Source organism: Temnothorax nylanderi, unplaced genomic scaffold (assembly GCF_030848795.1).
Source record: "Temnothorax nylanderi isolate EJ_2023f unplaced genomic scaffold, tnyl_v1.0 TNYL_tig0029_pilon, whole genome shotgun sequence".
Lineage (NCBI taxonomy): Eukaryota > Metazoa > Arthropoda > Insecta > Hymenoptera > Formicidae > Temnothorax > Temnothorax nylanderi.
This window is the reverse complement of record NW_027249091.1, coordinates 1,092,136-1,105,175: the sequence shown is the minus strand read 5'-3', so window position 1 is coordinate 1,105,175 and position 13,040 is coordinate 1,092,136. Positions and strand designations below refer to the sequence as shown.

Here is a 13,040-nt window from a genome sequence, read left to right as displayed (position 1 = left end):
GTAAAATAGATTAAGAATACGAGGATTGATTGCGAGATTTCGATAGTGCTACAAAAAGGGATAAAGATCAATAAAAACTGGAATATTTATTATGTTTTTAATATAAAACAAATCGTATCATATATATTTATATATATATAATATATATATATATGTATAAGTTATATTTACAATAATTGAAACCTCCCCTAAAGTAACATTTTAAGGCGGACATTCATTTGGGAGAAATGCATTTATTGCACATGGTCATTAATATTATGTAATACTGATCTGGTAAAATATCCTGTATATTTTCTTATATATTTTGTGTATTTTCAGTCGGCAGATACGAATAATTTGCTAGAGTAAAACTTCGTCGTAACTAAGTAGACAATTTAAAAGAAAAACACATTTTTCATACGATTTCCACATGCAAAAAATTAAAATCTCATATTCATAATCATAATATAATATACAAATGCCTCACTACATTTCTTTCAGGCGGGCTTCAATTATTTCGACGTAACATGATCATTATCATTTATTTGAACATATTCAGGCGGGGTCTTCCCCCGGGGCAGACGTAGAATTTCTCTGAGCTTCAATTTGCGTTCTGCTTTGAGAATTTCCCGCTGCGACAGCAACTTTATGCTGCGCAGCTAAACATTGTTGTAATTGCTGAAGCTGTAAAATGAAAATAAATGTTTCTTGCAACAATATAGCTAATTCTTTTAATTTTATAATAAAAATATTACATAATACAAAAAAAAGTTTGTTCAGTTAATGTCTCTTAATTAAAACGTACTTGTTGTTGGGATAAAGTAGCCACCCCGAGACTTTGCGTCTGCTGGCTGCATTGACCAGTAGAAGCCCTAGCGTGCAAGGATTTTGTCAATAGAGTTTGCTTATTAACAGGTACTACTTGGGAAGAAGGCGTCGTCTGTGACGCCATAAGCACAGGCTTCGTCGCGGCTGCGAAGTAGAAGATTTATATAGATATCGCTGATTGTTAAGTGCAAAGCATTATGCGGACAAAAGTTTAATCACGATTTATTTCGTGAATATCAATATGGCATTGTTGACTTACCCATTATAGGAGTTAATACTTGTTTGTTACCAGATAGTATCAATTGACTCGCCGTTACTGTTTTCGCAACTGTCACCAATTGATTCGATAAGACAGCCGATTTAACTTGATTCGACTGTACTTGACGAGTCATATGATTAAATCGTGGTCTTTGAGATCCAATAAGTTGGATTGCTTGTCCTCCCTAAAATTACATAATGTTATATGACTTAGTATGAAGTGCTCACACACGAATTGCATTTCTTATATAAAATGCAATTGCTACTTCAACTCGTCCTTCAATTTACGCGATGCTCGTTCCACATAGATTTTTTTACACGGTTGAGAATCACGTAAATGGAGACGAAAAAAAACCATAAGAGAAAAGCACGTGTATGTTACGTATTTTTGGTTACTGACTTTTTAGTTATGTATTTTGTTTATCTATACATAACTTTGGGCCAGTTAATGGTTAAAACTTAGCTATATAATGTCTCTTTACACGCAGTTTGTGCTGCCCTGCTATGCTTTATTTGTACGAAGTGTAGAAAGGTAAATTTATCACTTGTGCGAACAAGCTTAATGTGCTCTCTAATATGCTCAAAAAAGGTTAGAATAATGTAATAAGTACAATCAAGTAAGAACTTTGGCTTACTGATATATAATAATTTCAATAAATACCATAGAAAGATATATTTTCTGACCGCGTAAAACTGAGACCGTGCATAAAAAGTATCGTGTAAACGGAACGATTATTTACCGCGTATAACAAGTATCGCGTAAATCGAGGGATGCATATTTTAGGAGTATAAAGATTTTATCTTTATTATCTATTAAATTAATACCTGTGCAAGAGTCACTGCGTTATTGTTCCTCATACTTTGCTGCGACAATCCTTTTACCCCAGATGGTATTAATTGGGCTAAAATGTATACAGCCAATTAAATATTTATAAATTTTTTTATATATAAAATAAATATCAATCAATAAAATAAATAAGCCTGTTTGTTTTTGCTGCACTTCTGAACTAGTGCAATAAGTTAAAATAAAAGAAAATATATGTGTTTCATTCTAACTTATTGCACTAGGTCAAAAGTGCAGCGAAAACGAACAGGCCTAATATCATCTAAATCTCAAGATAGGCGCACATCTATATTTTAAGTTTCTTTATCTATATCTCAAGTTCTATATCTCAACTTCTTATAAACATCAAGCTCCTTTATATATCCATAGTTTTCCATAGATAAAATTATAGGAAATAAAGAGCTTCGTAAAACATAATCTATTTTTTTAAATATAAATATTTAGCATGAAAAAGCTAAGAAAGATTGAATTTAGACATAAAATAAGCTCAATCAGTGGTATCCATTGTACCCATACGGGATATAATTATATATTACCGATGGGTAAAGACAAGTGAGCATTGGCAGGATTGGCGATCACCACCGTTGGTGTACTCCCGGCGATAGCTGTCGTAACGACTGTTGCAGCTACCATCTGAAATAGTATAACGTTCGGATAATATTCGACTGATAAATTACTTAGGGACTTATTTATTCGTCAACGTGTATATTTTACACATTAATATTAACTTTTTCAATGAACACTCATGAATGAGAATTCATACATATGTACGTGAAGAAAACTATTTTATCCATTACTATGAGTTCACGGAGAATGTTTTACTTTAAGCTAATTGCATCAAAAAAGTTACTTGTATAAACAAGTTGATACTAACGCTCGATACTGTCGTGCAGGTATTTGTGGCAGATGATATAGGGAGGGAGACAATGACCCCAGTAGGTGTGACGGTGCCGCCAGTGGTCGGAGACATGTTTAACGACATCGTGATAGGTTGCGACAAGCCTGGGAACGATACCTGGAATGGACAATGTGTTAATTTATTTCGATCTGTATCGGCTTGTATGAGAAAAATTAACTGCTATTTTAAACAACCTGAACGTTTTGTAGACCGTTGATGGAGTTCGGCAGACTAGTGAGGTTCACGCCCTGCAGATTCACGTTGGTTGGCGATGGGCTAGTCATCGGACTCGCTGGTTGACTGCTCTGACTGGAAGAAGCGGTGAGCCGTTCGAGCAGTGATGAAGTCGAATTCATTCCAGGTATCGGATTGTCAGCCGATGGCGTGCCTGTTCATATGTAAAAATTATATTACTAATAAAAATAGAAAAAAAAATGGATATTTGAAAGAAAGCTCGTTTAAATTATATTCGATGAATATTCTCAACGCTCAAAACGTTAGATTATATAAAAAGTTTGCCAGATTTAATGCTTAAATTTTAGTAAGATGTATAATCAAAAACTTCTTAATCCATGACAAATTAATGTGTAACAGACTGTATTTTATATTTTCTTGTTAAGTAGTAGGTAATAATTTATAGATATCGTTTATTGTACCAGCAAGCAAAGCCGAAAGTCCCGGCATTGATAAGCCAAGAGTAGACGTAGGGTCTTGGACTCGCGCGAGTCTTACAGCAGTCGCTTTCACTGGTTGTTGCTTGCAACTTAGCTGTCCCGTTAAAGCGGAGGAGCTTAAGCTCACGCGTACCTGAAATCGAGTAAGCAATATTTAATATTATATACTTTATATCAAAATAGCTGTCAAATAATTAACTATCAGTTATATTTCAAGAATTAAATGTGCCAATTAAATATGTAAAGAAATTATTAAAATTATATATAATTTTGTTGAAACATAGACATATTAACTAAAATATATTAAATGTATGTAACACAAAATATAAATAAAACACAAGACAAATTAATTGAATTATTTATTAAACATACTTGACCAGTGGTGTTGGGCACGTTGATCACATTGCCATGACTGATAACTCTAGATGGGATGGAAGTATTAAGGGAGATCCTTTGGGGTTGAACTTTTCGCTGAGCTATATTCGCAGGGGTGCTATTTAATAGACTAAGAATCGCGGCATTGTTGGACTTGTTTGTGGCTTGTGCATTGTTATTCATAGCTGCGGCCGCAGCATTGGCTACAATATACATAAAATACAATATCGATTATAAATCTACATACGTACATTCATAAAAGAATTATATGATCAAAGGACGCAAAAACATGTATTTGCTCATTTAATTTCACGAAATGCATAGTGCAAAACTCGCCCAATCTGCAGAAATAAAAATACTTTCTCTGGTTGCAAACAAATATAGACATAACGTTTAACTCGATATATCAAAATTGCGCAATTTTTACAATGTGAAGCGATAACGAACCTGCAGCTTGTTGCTGGAATTGCTGTGCGGAGTTCATGAGGGAATTAGCAAGAGCGCTTATTGCTGGATTAGTCGAATGTTTCTTGTACGGCGGCTCATTTTGGTTCTGATTGGCAGCCTCAGCTATGCAGTTCTGTGTTCTTGCTTGCAATTGCGCTTGCTGCAAATTTTAAAAGATTAAAGATTAAAAGATTATATAAGATTATATAAGATATAAAAGATTAAAGATTAAAAAAGATTATTAAATCTTAAATTTAATGCAATTATTTATTAATTTTGTGTACTGCCAAATTCAAGGTCCAAATTTATAGTTATAAAATATAGAGAAATAAATGTGAAAACTTACCAAAACTGGAACATTGGTGGCTGCTGTATTATTAATAGTACCAGCCGACTTCTGAAAGATCAGAATACCAGAACCGTTACAAGTGTTGTCCGCTACTGCCATCGCGGAGTTATTAATTTGCACGGAGGTCGACGCGTTAAGGCCACCATTGGCCAAAGATTGCCCTGAGCTCAATGCGGTAATGTCATTCTGCGGGATAACTTGTGGAATATTCGCGGAGTCCACGCACGTCAGATTATTTTGTGCAGAGGTGGTGGCTTCTGTCATAGCTTTCATTGAGGCTACTTGATTAGCCAAATTAGTTAGTTGTCCTTGAGCCCGTGATAAAATCTGAAATGACGCGCGGATTTGCTGAAAATGTTTGCACGGCTGTTATAAGTTTGTAACGTATACACATTTATATATCTTTTTGTGTTTCTATGCACCAAGAGAGGCATTTAAAGAGGGGGATTATGGTTTAAAATTAAAAAAAAATTTTTCTGCAATATTCTTATAGTACATCTCAAGAATATGTTCCTATAGTGTTATTTCGAAATTCGAAGAATTGATGAAGTTATAAGCGATTTAGCAGAGATATTCGTCCGAGCGTTCGGCACGCTCAGGTAGGAATCGGAGCGCGCAGGGATTCGGAAAACCCCAGGCATAAAAAAAAACACGATCTTCTAGGTATACGATGAAGTAGAAGTAAGAGGTCTGCTTTATGAACCAGGAATAGCAGATTATATAGCCAGAAATTATATAATCCATAAATATTGACTGTATGAAAAAATTATGTCTTAATAGTAGGTATCCGAAATTTAAAGTTTTACTCGAAACCGTATTTGTTAAGTGATTGTCTGTCGACATCAGGGCACGTATTCCGAAAAGTTCCATAATACGTGCCCAAAACTCGATAATTTATAATTTATAATCGGATCTGCTTCAGATCTACTGCTCAGATCATGGATAATTCAAAATAACTGTTATATCTTTGGTGTAAACTTATAAAAACAATAAAAAATTAATAACTATTTTTTTGCGAAAAAAACGTGTCGAAAATATGATGAAAATCGATTCTTTCTTCAAATAAGTTTTTTAAAAGTAATTTTATTTTTACCCAGAGCGAGGTTTACGCCAAAAAAACATCAATAACAAATAGTAATATATCTCATGTGTTTTAGATCAATAACACATAATCGCCTCGTGCAATATGGTGCAATGTTTTAACTTGGCCAAATATTTATAAAATTAACAAAAATTTGTACTTCATTAATCTATAAAAGTGCCCCTAAAATTTTAATCGGAGTTATAGTTTTCTTTTAAAAAATTTCTAAATTTTCTGAGTGTTCTAAACCAGGATCCCTCCTTTAAGAATTCTGCTTCTGGTGACTCCCCCATTCACATTCAAAGAAAGAAAAGTAGATCGAGTTTACAAACCTGTTGTGCTACGTGTTGGGGCTGGACCTGCTGCAACTGTTGAGCCGCTGCTAATTGCGCCGCTTTTGCTTGTTGCGCCTAATAGAATAATAAAAAATTTATTTAATGAAAATAGTCGAAAGGAAAGATAAAAGATAGAATAGTTGAACAGACATTGAATGGAAAAAAAAGATGGCACGTACCTGTTGATGTGCTCGCAGCATGGCAGGTGTACATGCAATACGAGGAGTCTGCCCTGGTATAATATGTTTTATTTTCACATGTTTCCTACCCTCTTCTGTAAATATTTCTTTAAATTGCTGATAATAATGATTCGCCACAGCTCTGGTACCCAATGTAAACCTAGAAAATCAATTCAGTAGATTTATTAGTAAATAATTGTGCTTTGCGCAAAACTACATAGACGTTTGTCTATGTAGTTTTAGATGTAGCAATAATATAAATGCACCTGCAAGAAGAGCCATTTCTCTCTCCATCCCGATGATTTTTGTCCATATAAAGTTCTCCCAGGTACTCGGAAGTAGCAGGCCTCTGGAGGATCGAGAGCTTTATATAATCCTGACTTTCCGCAGGTTCTAATATATATTCTTCTATAACTTGTGGCGAACAGTCTGTTGTTTCTTGTGGCCGCTCGTATAATTTCGCGAATCTAATCGAATCCCATTGCTAATTAATTTCGCGGGTATCTTACAGTAAGTTATAAAAGGATGCAATGAAGATTGCAAGTAATGCGAATGAAAATGTGGAGGAAAAACATGCTTTGGTAAGAACCTTAAAACATCGGTCTGTTTAGGTGCAGGCAGCTCAGGAATTTTAAGAGAAGGCGGTGGACAGGCAGTATTGGTCGCTAATCCTCTTCTTTTCGTACGGAATTTCTGCATCAAGTCATGTATTGTTTGTCCTTCCGGCTGGGCCAACTGTTCCAATTTTCTTTTTCGATTTACTGTGACCTGATGTCAAGCAACACAGTGTCTCCATGATATTTACGTTCAAATCAGATGTAACGCATAGCAAGCAGCGCAATACATGCACATTGACTAAATCTCTCTAAATTTCTCGAAATGTTGCGATTTGCAGTAGAAATATCCCTTATAGAATTAAATTTTATATAGAATTAAGCCTTTTGTACTATTTATATTATATATAAAAATATAACATCCTATGGAATATTAATTTTCTATAAAATATAATTTTTTCATGCAGCATTCAAATACTATCCTTTGATATCTAGTATCTAATAAATATTTCTTGCAACTAGATCTTCAATTTTATTACATTTAATTAATAGATTGTAAATAAGTTTTAAACTAAAATATTACCTGAGAGAATTTTTTAGCTTGTCGCATGAGTTGATGATCGGTAAGCAATGATTTAGATTGCTTAATTCTTGTACTAGCTAAGGTAGGAATAGGATTCGGATCCAAGCACAAAGGACCTTGAGTAGCTGCCACTAAATGTGACTCCAACATTAATCGCTCCTCGTGGCTCCAATCTCCGTCACTTGTAAGTGTCGATACATCCGAAAGTACACTCTATGTACAAACAGTAAATTTCAAGATTTAATTTAAAACATATTCAATATAACTGAAATAGACTTTAATGATATATTAGTCAGAAGCATAATTGCAATTATGCTTCTGTGTATGCATGCAATATGAATAATTTTTACATTGAAACAATAAAAATGCACTCAGTGTTGCACTAGTTTTCCTAGTAGAAAACGCTATTAGAATCATTGTAATATTGTTATTCTTATTATTATATATCATCTTTAATCTTTAATCTATATACTTTTGATGATGAGATCTCACCTGTGTGGTAGGTTTAAGAAGTACATGGTGAACCTCGGCTCTGTTGTGAAGAAATGATCTTCGATAATCTCGAACTTCAGCGATCATACAGCCGTCGTAAAATAAATGTGAATAACTGGATTCTAATTGTTCGGCTAGCATAGCTGGCAATTGGCCATTATCTATGCACGAAAGTAGCTCACCCTGTTCGTAACCCATGAGTTGAGTCTCAGCTAATGAATTTTTATCGTACTGATTCCCCTTATCGCTGTCGAGAAATAACATTTTTGTATTAATTCCAAAACTCAATTCCAAAATTAAAGAATTAACGTTTATTTCAATAAATTAATCACACATATGAACGCATTTTTCTCTTCTGATATGTATCTAAAAAAACTTCAAACCCGATAGGATTATAATGTTTAACAATTTTAAATCTGGTACTAATAGTATATCATAATAAATTTGTAACATAAAGACGACTACATATCAACACTAAAAGCGGGCAACCAAAAGAATCAACAGTTTAAATGAATAATGTATTTATTTTCGCGCAAAAAACATTGCAAGGTTTATAATCTAATTATAATCTAATCTAAAGCTTGTAATAGGATTATCATTGTCAATTATCATTAAATTTAAAAAGTTAGATACTATCATTGCTAATCAGCATTTCAGATGTTTTAGGATGATAATCAGAATTGTGAAACAGATCCTTACCTATTTCTTACAGCTAATGAGTATCCTTTATTACCAGCGTATAGATTAACGATTAATGTATTTAAACCTTCCCTTTGCACTAACCGCCCCAAAAGATCACACTCATTTTCAAGATTGTTCTGTAACATTTTAAATAAAGTACTATATTGTACTCGCATATATAAAAATACATGGAATATACTATCGCGTTGCAATATATGTATTTTCGTAAAAAAAAAACAAGTAAAAATGTAGTAACAAATGCTTTGAAATATGAACATACCAAAACTGAATCTGGGGTTGCATGAGGAACCTTGGAAAGTTCTTCAAAATAGAGTCTGGTGAGTTTGGATTGGATACTATGCCTGGAGTGACTCTGCTCTTTTTTCTGGGAGGATAATGGTTTATCCGATGTTAAGGCCAATGAATTTTGACCTTGGGCATTTTTCCAACATCTGGATACCAGATCCTGTATAAGCAACGCAATGAATGACTGTACAATCATTCAATTATAATTTTATCATTATGGGCCTGTTTTCTATTGTTGCACTGACTTTCTATGGCTGCACTAGTTCGAGAAGTGTGCATATACATTGAAGAAACGTACATATGAGACTCTCACGCTTTAGTGTATGTACCGTCCTTGAACTAGTGTAACTAGTGCAGAGCAATAGAAAATAGACCCTTTATAAGATGTGTTTTAAAACCATCCTTTTAATAACTGATTAAAAAAGCTTTGAAACATTAAAGAATTTCAGTTTGAAACATTTGCCACGCACCTGAGCCTGCCTACACGCATCTTCCAAAGTACAGGCTGTACTAATCATTGTAACTTCTGATTACTGATGCCACTCAATGTCATATCTGATGCGGTAATAATCGTTCATATTCTGAAAGAGATCCATCAGACGTATTATTCATTTACATAAACAGCAACTTGGGTCGAAATTAACATTGAATATTAACAATATTAATTTGCAATTATAAAAATATATACATATATATAAAACGGCTATTGATTCTCTTGTGATACAGAATCTAAGTACACTATAATAAATAATAGGGAAGTTTATAGTGCTTTAACATCTTCTTTTTTAAGACAAGAATTTGATTGGAAATAAAATAATCTTAATAATAAACAGTATTGAAATTTTCAATATTCAATTTCCAAGTATTAAATTATTTCGTGAATCTAGCATCAAACTTTAGTATAAAAATAACAGTTTTGAGCTTAAAAATTCTTTACGTCAAAGATATAACCTATAAATAAGATAATTATGATTATAATCGTCACTAATTTAGTAAAAATCTAAAAAAATATGCATTAATATAACTGTTCCAGACACAAAATAATCTACTTTGCCATCTTTTTGAACCTTTTTAGGTTAAAAAAATATATATTTAGGTATTGCAAGAAAGAAAAAAAAGGAAAAGAAATAAAGTATGACAAATACAATTACAATGAATATATAGGATGTATCTTTAAATAGCACATCCATCCTATCTTTGTTTTACATATGTTAGACGAATCTTATATTTCTTTAATTAAACTTGACATTCCGTTTCTTACACATACACATACAGATTTTCTACTTGCGATATTTTAGCATTTGCGAGTTACAAAATGAAACGTAAACTTCTGACAATGGGTCTGTTTTCTATTGCGCTGAACTGGCTGCACTAGTTCAGAGTTCATCTTTTTCCTTCCAATGTTGAGTAAAAAGGATAAACTCTGAACTAGTGCAGCCCCCCAGTTCAGCAATAGAAAACAGACCCAAAATAATTTTATTAATATATTCTTCTGACAAGGCGACGCCTGAATACGTTTTCATCACATAAATCATGTTTTCTTGCATGTAAGCTTCAAGTTTCTGGCAACATGCACGGAGGTGCGTCGTACAAATTTCTATCCTACATCATCAAGCTGACCTGAATTAACAAGCTGCCTACGTCGCATCTTAAGATATACCTAAACATGAAGAATAATAGCAAGTACGTGTAAGAAATGAAATAGAATTGAATGTTAATCCGTCGGTGAGAAAATCACAGAACAGATATACGCGTGTTTACAAACTCACCGTCTCTCGGTGCGCTTTATCTAATAACCCTTATAAAATACACACATCGGATGTCACATCCGTAAATTTCACCGCCGCCACCATAAAAGTATCCACAGGCATCACAAGAGAAACTGGTTTACCATACCTCCACGGACAAATAACTGATACAAACTATCGACGACCCATTCGCACGATTGTTCACGAGATTCACCCACTGTCAAGCACACGATCGAATCGTCATCGCGATCGCGCTTGGGTATCTACAATTAACACGGCTTTCGCGAGACCCGCGGAATCCCGTCTCGTGCTCGTGCGTGCTCGATGAGGCCAATTGACGTCTATGTCTATTGTCATCCACGACTGACGCAGGGAGCGATCTGTCGTCGGGGAGGGAAGAAGGTGATAAACAAGCCCAGGACCGTCGGTCCGCGCGGGGGACACGGGCACGAGGAACAGGACGAGGGGGGGTAACGAATTCGTCGGGGCACTCGGGGAGAACTGGCGCCGTGGCGCGTGCAAAAGGGAAGAAAACGCGGGCAAGACACGCGAGCGACGGCGCGCGAGGAGAGCGAGACGGAGCGGAGCGAGGAGAGAAGAGGTTAGGTTCTGGCAGCTCCGCGGTAAGCGTGCGGTGGCGGCGACGGTGTCGCGGCGCGGCGCGCGGCGCGGTGTTCGGACACACGCGCGCGCGAGACGCGGCGTCGCGTGGCGTCGACCGGGGCCGGACGACGGCGATCGGCGATCGTCCGCGACGAATTTACCTTCGCTGAGTCGGGAAGCGAGCATCGGCCGCGCGCACGTCGACTCCTCCGGCCGGACTTGGCAGAATCCTAACCTCGCCGTCGCGCGCTCGCTCGGCTGCTCGTCGCTCGCGGGGTACGGGGTTAACGGGGTACGGTCCGGCGCGCGACGGTGCCCCTCGGCGTGCGTGCGTGCGTGTGCACGGATGGACGGACGGCTGTCGCACAGGTGCTTCTGCGCTGCGTATGTACCTAATCTTCGACGCGGGGCGGCGGGGGGAGGCCACGACGGCGGACACCTCGGCGGCGGGCGGCTCACTGCTCGCTCCGGCGCGGCCGATATTTTGCAACAAACGTCATTCCGCGGAGAGCGCAGCGTAACCTGCTACCCAAACACCGCATCAACCGCATGCACGACCACGGACTGTGAGAGAGAGTCCCAGATTATCCCTTGCCGGCCTCGCCGCGCTGTCGCGCCGAACGGCGCAGCCGATTCGCGGTGGGCCCGCAAGCCGCCCCCGCATTGGCCGCAATGCCCTGCATCGAGACTCGGCGCCACGGATAAAATCGAATTTTGACATATCACGTTTAAATGTCCGTGCGTTGTGATGGTTGAAAAATTACATTATTTACTACGTTTACGCGAGCGTTACTTCTGTAGTAACTTACGATAATTCACTCGTTTACGCGGAGTAAATTATCGTAAGTTACTACAAAATCCCGTTTACGCGAAGGAATTATCGTAAGTTACTACAGAAGTAACGCTCGCGTAAACGTAGTAGTAGTAATGTTAAATTATGTTCTCATTGATTAATACTGATGTTATCGTAATAATATATTATCTACATACTAATTTCAATATTTGATGTGAGACAAACATTCATGGATAACGAATCAAATGTATGATTTTAGATTATAATGAATCAGATGAGGATGCATCTTTTCATGCGTATTTTCACGCAATAAAGCGTTGGTGATGTTAAACACCTATGCGTTTGACCAATTGTGTAAAAAAATGATAAAACATGGATAATATAAATTAGTATGTAACATTTACTACGTTTACGCGAGCGTTACTTCTGTAGTAACTTACGATAATTCCTTCGCGTAAACGGGATTTTCCTTCGCGTAAACGGGATTTTGTAGTAACGCGATAATTTACTCTCCGCGTAAACGAGTGATATATCGTAAGTTACTACAGAAGTAACGCTCGCGTAAACGTAGTAGTAGTAATTGATAGAGTGATTGATAGTACATATATAAAGTATATATTATATATACTATCGCATGCAATTTTTAAAAATCGTACGCGGTATTGAAGAAATTGAATGCGAATTTGAAAGAATTGCACGCGATTTTAAAAAATCGCGCATGATAAGTGCAAAGTTTGATCGAAGTTGTTATATTAATTCTTGAGTATTTTTATTTTGAGACAAGGATTAATTGTAAATAAAATTAATAAATAATAAACCATCTGTGTTTTTTTTTAAGTTCTTATTCTTAGATGATGCTGGAGTCGTCTGTATAACCGACAAAATTACCATTTTCTATGTTATCGATATATATCTGTCCTTGTATAGATAAGGATATAGACAAGGATAGCACCTACTACTATTAGTCCAGTCGCTAGGTCGATTGAGTATAATTTTCGAGGTTGATGGCTTAAGTTGATGTTTTTTTTATGTT

General features: G+C 36.2%; 1 protein-coding gene across 5 annotated transcripts; it reads right to left on the bottom strand.

Moving 5' to 3' along the window:
* Window positions 1-83: 83 nt before the first annotated feature.
* LOC139770399 (uncharacterized) lies at window positions 84-11,800 on the bottom strand. 5 transcript variants are annotated; one of them, XM_071702309.1, is made up of 21 exons: window positions 11,376-11,800; window positions 9,334-9,444; window positions 8,838-9,023; window positions 8,576-8,694; window positions 7,877-8,123; window positions 7,385-7,597; window positions 6,837-7,015; window positions 6,514-6,714; window positions 6,248-6,407; window positions 6,066-6,143; window positions 4,650-5,000; window positions 4,304-4,463; window positions 3,854-4,059; window positions 3,464-3,614; window positions 3,002-3,195; window positions 2,784-2,924; window positions 2,446-2,542; window positions 1,891-1,967; window positions 1,067-1,250; window positions 785-951; window positions 84-663 (listed from the first exon to the last, which is right to left on the bottom strand). In XM_071702309.1, exons 2-21 carry the CDS (start codon window positions 9,379-9,381, stop codon window positions 535-537), a joined length of 3,288 nt encoding a protein of 1,095 aa, XP_071558410.1. In that variant the 5' UTR covers window positions 9,382-9,444; window positions 11,376-11,800; the 3' UTR covers window positions 84-534. The 5 variants fall into 5 exon arrangements, with proteins under 5 accessions (XP_071558410.1, XP_071558413.1, XP_071558409.1 ...); XM_071702312.1 differs by having other exon boundaries at window positions 11,607-11,800; XM_071702308.1 differs by lacking the exon at window positions 11,376-11,800 and adding an exon at window positions 10,633-11,326.
* Between the last annotated feature and the right edge of the window lie 1,240 nt (window positions 11,801-13,040).

Coding starts and splice junctions, on each gene's coding strand:
- LOC139770399 (XM_071702309.1), bottom strand. CDS start 9,381: ATGATTAGTACAGCCTGTACTTTGGAAGATGCGTGTAGGCAGGCTCAG. Junction 7,598..7,876: donor TTCTTAAACCTACCACACAG/GTGAGATCTCAT, acceptor GTTTGTACATAG/AGTGTACTTTCGGATGTATC. Junction 664..784: donor CTACTTTATCCCAACAACAA/GTACGTTTTAAT, acceptor TTCATTTTACAG/CTTCAGCAATTACAACAATG.